The sequence below is a fragment of the Neoarius graeffei genome, chromosome 15, assembly GCF_027579695.1.
Source record: "Neoarius graeffei isolate fNeoGra1 chromosome 15, fNeoGra1.pri, whole genome shotgun sequence".
Lineage (NCBI taxonomy): Eukaryota > Metazoa > Chordata > Actinopteri > Siluriformes > Ariidae > Neoarius > Neoarius graeffei.
Window position 1 is genome coordinate 31,409,198 of NC_083583.1, and position 9,816 is coordinate 31,419,013.

Below are 9,816 nucleotides of genomic sequence, written 5' to 3' on the forward strand. Positions count from 1 at the left end.
TAGTGAATGACCTGCAGAGAGCTGGGACCAAAGTAACAAAGGCTACCATCAGTAACACACTACGCCGCCAGGGACTCAAATCCTGCAGTGCCAGACGTGTCCCCCTGCTTAAGCCAGTACATGTCCAGGCCCATCTGAAGTTTGCTAGAGAGCATTTGGATGATCCAGAAGAGGATTGGGAGAATGTCATATGGTCAGATGAAACCAAAATAGAACTTTTTGGTAAAAACTCAACTTGTCGTGTTTGGAGGAGAAAGAATGCTGAGTTGCATCCAAAGAACACCATACCTACTGTGAAGCATGGGGGTGGAAACATCATGCTTTGGGGCTGTTTTTCTGCAAAGGGACCAGGACGACTGATCCGTGTAAAGGAAAGAATGAATGGGGCCATGTATCGTGAGATTCTGAGTGAAAACCTCCTTCCATCAGCAAGGGCATTGAAGATGAAATGTGGCTGGGTCTTTCAGCATGACAATGATCCCAAACACACCACCCGGGCAATGAAGGAGTGGCTTCGTAAGAAGCATTTCAAGGTCCTGGAGTGGCCTAGCCAGTCTCCAGATCTCAACCCCATAGAAAATCTTTGGAGGGAGTTGAAAGTCCGTGTTGCCCAGCGACAGCCCCAAAACATCACTGCTCTAGAGGAGATCTGCATGGAGGAATGGGCCAAAATACCAGCAACAGTGTGTGAAAACCTTGTGAAGACTTACAGAAAATGTTTGACCTCTGTCATTGCCAACAAAGGGTATATAACAAAGTATTGAGATGAACTTTTGTTATTGACCAAATACTTATTTTCCACCATAATTTGCAAATAAATTATTTAAAAATCAGACAATGTGATTTTCTGGATTTTTTTTCTCATTTTGTCTCTCATAGTTGAGGTATACCTACGATGAAAATTACAGGCCTCTCTCATCTTTTTAAGTGGGAGAACTTGCACAATTGGTGACTGACTAAATACTTTTTTGCCCCACTGTATATGTGGGTCCGTCTCAGAAACTGGTCTCTCATTTGTGACATTATGGTCAAAAAATAAATTTTCTAATTTTACTTTTTTTTTTTTGCATTTACCGAACACTCAATGTTTCTTTTGTCATGTTTAATAAGATAGTATCTTGCTTTATCTGGCCTCCACTGTGGAAAATTTTTTTGATTGCAATTCAAATGCTTTTGTAAAATTGATTTTCATATAAAATAACTACATCATGAAGAATTAAAGCCCCTCCTTCACAGATGAGTGAAAATATTGAATAAAACTTCCTCTTTTTGATTGCTTGGGTTAAAAATGCCAAATTATGATGACTGAATTGATTATTCACTTAAATATGAATAATATGATACATTTTGGGGCGGCACGGTGGTGTAGTGGTTAGCGCTGTCGCCTCACAGCAAGAAGGTCCGGGCTCGAGCCCCGTGGCCGGCGAGGGCCTTTCTGTGTGGAGTTTGCATGTTCTCCCCGTGTCCGCGTGGGTTTCCTCTGGGTGCTCCGGTTTCCCCCACAGTCCAAAGACATGCAGGTTAGGTTAACTGGTGACTCTAAATTGACCGTAGGTGTGAGTGTGAGTGTGAAGGGTTGTCGGTGTCTATGTGTCAGCCCTGTGATGACCTGGCGACTTGTCCAGGGTGTACCCCGCCTTTCGCCCGTAGTCAGCTGGGATAGGCTCCAGCTTGCCTGCAACCCTGTAGGACAGGATAAAGCAGCTAGAGATAATGAGATGACATGAGATGATACATTTGGGGTATTTGATATGGCAAAATAGGACAATAGGACAATGGAAAAATCAAGAACACACTGGAAAGATGAGAATAACGGCGGTGGTAAAAGAACAGCGGCTGTACCAGCTGAAGGTCGCGCGGGTCTCTGCTGCGGCGCGCGAGCAACGGGACATCACTACCGCACCAGACGGAGCGCGAAGCGGGGCAAAATGACTGGCCGTAGATTCTATCCAAAAGTTCGATCTAAATTGACCATGGCTGCAAAATATTGGCCAAAAATACGCAAACACTACGAAATATGAAAGTAAGATGAAAAAGAAACATTCTATTCCCTTATACTGCAAGACTAAAACAAAATAAAACCGTCAAAACTCACCTTTTCAGTGATAACGTCCAAACAGATCACCCGTGTAACAGAAAGACCGCAAATGGAAGCACAATCAACTTCTAACTGTTGGAGTGGAAAATTCCATTCTACACACGCAAATTGTTAATGTGTGTCCTTCCCCGCACACAAATAACACGCTACGGTAAAAAACAGACCACAACTCATTTTATAGCTCAGAAATTCATACAAGACCAGCTACCATCGGAACATATTCTGTAAGAAACATATTCTATACCTAACTTTCAGCTTTCGTTTTAAAAAACAAAATCGCAGATTTATAACTAAATGTTTATATGGCGTAGTGATTTTAAGTTACTACTTTTGGTGAGGTAGTGACCTTGACCCTGAGGCTTTCCGTTTAGATCAAAACACACGATCGTGTTGGTTTTGGGTTTGCGGAAAATGGAGTTACGACGGTGATAAAATATTTTGCATGATGTTTTATTACGGTTATGATTATTCTGTGAGCGCACCAATCCTTAGGTGTATAAAGTTACAACTTAAAATACAATTAGTGATAACTGTAGACTTTTCAGTGGACTACAACCTTTTTAAGGGAATGCAACGTAGTCAACCATTTATCATGTCCCAGATCAAGCCACCATTTTTCCACAAATTTGCAGAATTTTTGCCAAATTCTGAATAGAGTATTCACATCAAAGATTTAGTTTTATCTGTATTATTTCTTTCATCATTTTATTTCAAATTAAAACCAGCATCACCATTCAAAACCGTATAGTTTATTGACTGAGTATATTTAGTGGGGTACCCCCACAGTACCCAGTTTCTGAGACAGACCCATATAACTTGGGCAGGGATGCCCAAACTTTTGCATATAAAATGTATATGTGTATAGTGTATGTATGTGGGTGAGACCTTGATGTCGAAATTGCAGTGGTATCGTTTGATGAGGACGATGAAGCAGTTGTGGGAGTTCCCTCCGATTGGTGGAGGATCAATTGATACACACCCATTCTCAGGCCGAGCACCAATCAGGAAACCCTGACCACAAAACAAGACAATTAAAACAGTTTAAAAACACCATTATGCCCCCATGTCCCCGACAGAGGCATATGCATGTGCGCACACACACACACACACACACTGAGTGAAAGTGTCTCACCTTCAGGCCCTCGCTGGGTAATCTGTGTCCAAAATGGGCAGGAGCATCATTAAATGTCTCTGTCCGATTATCATCCAAGTACTGCAATAACACACACACACACACACACACACACACACACACAAAATACTGAAATATAATCCACACATGCTATCTGATACAGTAGGTGAATAAAAGAGTTACACTTCAGTTTAAAAAAACAAAAAACAAAACCCTAATTAGATTTTTGATACTAATCAGTAATTTTTTTTTAAAGACTGAACCGCGTGTGAACTCGTTCATCATCTCATTATCTGTAGCCACTTTATCCTGTTCTACAGGGTCGCAGGCAAGCTGGAGCCTATCCCAGCTGACTACGGGCGAAAGGCGGGGTACACCCTGGACAAGTCGCCAGGTCATCACAGGGCTGATACATAGACACAGACAACCATTCACACTCACATTCACACCTACGGTCAATTTAGAGTCACCAGTTAACCTAACCTGCATGTCTTTGGACTGTGGGGGAAACCGGAGCACCCGGAGGAAACCCACGCGGACACGGGGAGAACATGCAAACTCCGCACAGAAAGACCCTCGCCGGCCACCGCGTGTGAACTCAACTCTGATAAACATTCGCAGCATTACTGAGAAACTCCATTTAAAACCACGTTAACATTTATCTTGTATTTTATTATCCTTTGGATATTAATCAGTGTGTAGATTACACACGGATTATTGAGTGAAGTTTTACAGGCAGATAATTAACCTGAGAGTTTACAATCAGAGCAGACACATGACACTGAGGGGAAAAAAGCCTCAAAATACAACATCAAAATATGAACCCCCCCCCCCAAAAAAAACAAAAAAACAAACAAACAAAAAAGATAATCATGAGTGTGGGGTGTTGATATACATCATTAATAACCTGTTTATGCTCTGTGTGTATGCACGCGCGTGTGTGTGTGAATATTATGTATATGGGCTTTATTGGAAGTGCAATGTTCGAAGTTAAAACCATCGTTAATGCAGTCGTTATACAGCAGAAAGTCGTTGAGTTGACGTTTATAAAACCGTCAAAACACACATTTACAGTCGGGCCCAAAAGTCTGAAACGACACTGAAAATTTGGGATTTTTTTTTTTTTATTTAAAACTGGGGGGAGAAAAAAAAAACCTCAAAAAAAAAATTAGAATTTTAAAAATTCTAAAAAAAAACCCCACAAACAAACAAACAAACAAACAAACAAACAAACAAAAAAAAAACGTGGGACATCTTGACAAATATTCAAGATGTTGCACAAACTTGGTCATTAAATGGAAGCAAATTTGTGATATTGACCACTGTAACTGCTTTGTACAAAAGGTCAGATTTTCTGAGAGTTTTATCCCCTTCACTGAATGATGCTCCAATACATTTGATCTAAAATGGATCATAAGGTTTTGTACAAACTTGTGGAATCCATGCCAGTTCGCGTGCACACTGTCATTAAAGCAAATAGGGTCAAAGCAAATAGTAAGAAATTCTGAAATTCACAAATATTTAAGATTTTACTTCCTACTGAAGTTGTTGCTCATATCAATTGTAATGAAAATTAAGATAAAAATGAAAAAGAATGACAGGAGGCACGGTAGTGCAGTAGTTAGCACCGTCGCCTCACAGCAAGAAGGTCCTGGGTTCGAATGTCACAGCTGAATGGGGCCTTTCTGTGTGGAGTCTGCATGTCCTCCTTGTGCCTACATGGGTTTCCTGCACATGCTTAGGTCAAGTGGCTACTCTAAATCGCCTGTAGATGTGAACGCAGGTGTGAGTGGTTGGTTGTCTCTGTGTTAGCCCTGTGATAAACTGGTGACCTGCCCAGGGCGTACTCTGCCTCTCACATGAAGTCAGCTGGGATTGGCTATAGCTTCCCCTGCGACCCTGATGGATAAACAGTATAGATAATGGATGGATGGATGAAAAGAATTGCAAAACACCATCCATCCAACAAACCTTTTTAAAATCAGTATACATGATAAAATCAAAAGTTGCTTTTGGATGAGAAAATTAAGATAACCCGGACTGACTAAGCATATTCTACGTAAATAAACGTTAAATTGCGCGAGTCAGAAAAAACCCCCACAACATCACATCCTGTGATAAAAGTTTCAAATTGGTCTGTTTTTAGGATGGAGGAGATCATTCACATTGAGGTTTTGGATCCTTTCCTTTCTTTACCCACATGTGCAGACACTTACAGAGGTCAAACATGTTTATAGTCGTACAGATACTGAAATATCTAAAATCGTGTGGGTTATTGGACTTTTAAAGCGCTGCGTCAGTTTATAGTTTTGTCGAATATTGCTGTGTAAATAAATTAGTGTTAACAGAAATGACAGGCTACAAAAACAAAAAAACCCCACCAACTACTTCCTCTTTCATTTCACATTTTAAAGGGTACCGGTACAGCATTTAATCATGATCGATATCGATAGTACAAGCCCTAATTATAATAATGCACACAAGTGCAGCCACCTGGTTGGTTAGCTATCAGATGCTTAAAAGTCCAAAGCACGTCAAGTTTTACTGCACATGGGCAACCAACATCTTGCCCAGGATGTGATCTCAAATCGTTGCTAGCCAGGTGCCGGAAGTTAAACGTAGACGATGTAAACATACTTGTTTGCCTGGATTTAGTCAGATGAAAGAGAATTATCTTAAAGTCAGCATGGATCGTGGAGAAACCAGATATCTGTATCAACCTCAGAAAAAAAAAAAAAAAAGACTATCTGCATCCGAGAAATGATTTCAGCAGCGACTCATCACATGATTCTAATGATGAAATCAGTGGTGCTTTGCAAGTGCAATGTCGGGAAGGCAGGAAAAAGGGTTTGGCAGCTGTCTGGTGCCGATATGGAAAGTGTGTCAAGCAGAAAACTGACACTGAATGTGTTTGTTGTAAAGGACACGAACTTTCATGTGATATCAACCAGGCACAGTCATTGAATTGCTTGGTGGCACAGTGGTGTAGCGGTTAGGCCAGTCATCTCACAGCAAGAAGGTTCTAGGTTTGAGCCCAGTGGCTGACGAGGGCTTTTCTGTGTGGAGTTTGGATGTTCTCCCCGTGTCTGTGTGGGGTTTCCCCCCGGTGCTCCGGTTTTCCCCACAGTCCAAAGACATGCAGGTTACATTAACTGACTACTCTAAATTGTCCGTAGGTGTAAAAGTGTCGTTTCCCAAGCCTAGTGTTGTGGCGTAAAACTATGTTCCAATTAATAGAACATGTGGATCAATAGAGTCCATATGGCAGCAACCCCCCCCACACACAGGACATGCTAGAAGAAGTGAATGTCGCTTACTTCTTGGTCATTAAATTGTTTCATGGATAAACTGGGTTTGGAAACGTATGCTGCACACAAGCCTGCACTGGAAACGGAAACAGACTATATACAAATAGCATGGTAGCCCGATGTGAGAGGGAGAGCACCAGATGGAGAACTTAAAAATCAGTAAGCAGCCTATACACAGGCACTCAGTGTGTCTGTGCATGTTTATACTACCTATGAAGCCCATTTATTTATTACTTGCTTGCATGAATACAGGTGTAAACAGATGCCACAATAGCTTATACGGTCTACATTAACGGCATTTAGCAGACGCTCTTTTCCAAAGCGAAGTACAACATATCCAGAGCAGTCTGGGGAGCAGGTGAGGGTTAGGTGCCTTGCTCAAGGACACTTCAGCTAGTCCTGCTGGTCCAGGGAATTGAACCAGTGACCTTTTGGTCCCAAAGCTGCTTCTCTAACCATTAAGCCATGGCTTTTTTTTTTTTTAATCTAAACATAGGCAAGTGACAGCTCGAAGCCGAGTGCAAGTTAATAGCTGAGTGATTGCGAAGACCACCGGACAAGATAATTTGTATCTTTATTTCCATAAGATAGACGGGTTTTGATTCAGCGCTTATTTTACTTTTTTTTTTTTAATAACATGGGATTATTTACTAACACATTTTACACTCATCAGAAGCTCCGGTTTTAGGCAGTGGCTAAATATACATAAGCTTTGAATGTCTATACTATTCTAGTTAATCAGCTTGCATGGCCTGAATCCCTTTTCTGTAAACATTGTTGGAATATTTGTTGTTGACACAGCATCAGGTTTGATTCTAACGCAACCTGCATAGCCCAAGAGCTCGGCCTGTAGATTCCTTTTAAAGCAATCGGGTCCTGGCAAACAACAGCATTTCTACTAAAGCAGAGTGTTTCTAAAGTGTGACCTGTTCCCAAGTTCTGTAGCCAACATTTAGCAAGTCGTTTACATTACTCAGTTGTCAGCAATGGAGCACAGAAAGAAAAAAAAAAAACGCTTTCCTGGTGCCCTGTGTCTGGTCGGAGTTTTATCGCACCGCTCCTGTGAAGGACGGCCCCATGAGGACAGTTGAGGTTTATACCTGGAGGATGCTCTGGACTCTTACAGTAATGCTTTTATGGCTGAGGACTACAGTTGTCTTGCTAACTTTAGGACTGCAGCTATCATGAACAGTTTTGCACTCAAGTTTCCATCAATGAAGAGTTATAACATCAACGAAACTGTCTTCATGTTAAAACTGTTAATGTTATAGTCAGGCTGTCTGTTGTTGCCCAAATGAGGATGGGTTCCCTTTTGAGTCTGGTTCCTCTCGAGGTTTCTTCCTCATGCCGTCTGAGGGAGTTTTTCCTTGCCACCGTCGCCACAGGCTTGCTCATTGGGGATAGATTAGGGATAAAATTAGCTCATGTTTTAAGTCGTTCAAATTCTGTAAAGCTGCTTTGCGACAATGTTTATTGTTAAAAGCGCTATACAAATAAACTTGACTTTCCTTTATCATCACGTTTATTACTTTTGCAACCCTAGGCTTTGCACTCTGCCGTTTTTCAACAATGTTTTGTACATCCGGCTACATTGTGGTATCAGGAGCAGCGAGCCAAATTGACAATTCTATGTCAGACGCCACCCACAAAACGGCAATATGGTTGCACCCTTGAGTGAGCAGGAACACAAAAGAATTTTAAAGCACTGCTTTACGCGGCACAGGGTGATGATATGGGGTTGTCAAAATACATTTGTGCAAAACGTGTAATATTTCTAGCCGGTGTTTATTTTTCACTGTAGGTTCCCTTTAAACACTAGTACACTTTGTCCTCTTCTTTCGAGCTAAATGTTTCCCTTTTTGATTGATTTAACTCACACAGGTGCCCTGTTCACACATCAAAACTTTAGAGTTAAGAAGTGAACTGAGACTAAGCACTTCCGCTCAGCGTGGTGTGGTGTGTGACAGCGAGTCTCACCGCTACGATGTTGGCCTCCACAGGCTGCAGGCTGACGAAGGTGATGAAGAAGATCTGAGTGAGTGAGAGCATCAGCATCTTCACACCTGCCTGTCACACACACACACACACAGAGCAAATAATAACCAAATCATTACCGTTATTAGAACTGCCCCGACCATCACTAATGATGAATATAATAATGTTAATCATCAGCGATGTGAAGAGACAACACTATGTACGTACACACACGCCACCTGTCTGATTATTATCAAACATTATTAATATGTTATTATGCCTATTAGATGTTATTTAGTCTGTAATTGTAAAACATCCAAGTTCATTAGCAATAAATAATAAACCTCATTAAATATTAACACAGACGTGTATAAAAATACCTGGGGATTAATAACACACCCGCTGTGTTCTCTCTAACCAGAACCCACTTATTTTAATGACAAAAATTAATTATATTAATAATGATGATATTACTGTTAATGTTACTGCTTACAACCCATACCTCTTTAATTAGTCCACTTTTCAAAAGTTGTATATTTTAGTCTTCTTATTTTTTGTTCTACTTTTAGGACTTTTTTTTTTAAATTAAATTCTTCTATCTTAACTGTTCAAGCTTCAATTACCAAAGCAAATTCCCTGTATGTGAGCCTGGATTTAGCAATCAACTCGGTTCTGAATCTGACTCGGATTCTGATTCCTAACAAACCAGAGGACTTGCTAACGTTACACACACCCACACCCACCATAAATATCACAGAAGACAACACAAACCACGTTACTTTTTACTAAACAATCAGTTATAGCACAGTTTGGCTGTATAATTCTAATTCTTTTATCTAAATTTTAATTCTTAAAAGATACATCAGGTAGCTAAGTGACATTATTCAGGGAAATTCAGTAACTGCAGATGCTAACAGTAACACCACCGACACTTCATATGTTTAAAACTCACCTTCAGCTACATTCGAGCATTTTATTTGTGTTAAAATAAAACAAACAAAAAAACCCTCTACAAGTAGCCACTTTATGTCTTTATTAAGTCCATGTATCCGAACTACAAGCCTCAGATACAACAGAGACACAACGTCAACAACCAGCCGCTTCAAACACTAACTATGCTAAGCTAGCTGTTATGTTATGCTAAGCTAATCTAATCTACGCACTAGAACTGCATCCAGGTCACATGACGCGCTACGTTACACTAAAGCGCGCTGTACAAGCACCGATCTACAAACAGCACACAAGCAATGTTTACCGGAAACCATACTTTGTAAAGTTGTGACTTCGGAAACTTCCGCATTTTG

The 9,816-nt window shown here is 40.7% G+C and overlaps 1 protein-coding gene across 1 annotated transcript in view; it reads right to left on the reverse strand.

Annotated features, from left to right (window-relative positions):
• Positions 1-9,678, reverse strand: part of rnf13 (ring finger protein 13) — a 36,556-nt gene extending 26,878 nt beyond the window's left edge. Inside the window, exons 1-4 of the mRNA XM_060941133.1 lie at positions 9,465-9,678; positions 8,516-8,605; positions 3,231-3,311; positions 2,984-3,109 (exon numbers count right to left, since the gene is read on the reverse strand). Coding sequence (XP_060797116.1) covers positions 2,984-3,109; positions 3,231-3,311; positions 8,516-8,593 — 285 coding nt within the window. The 5' untranslated portion in view covers positions 8,594-8,605; positions 9,465-9,678. The remainder of the gene's footprint in view (positions 1-2,983; positions 3,110-3,230; positions 3,312-8,515; positions 8,606-9,464) is intronic.
• Positions 9,679-9,816: the final 138 nt, after the last annotated feature.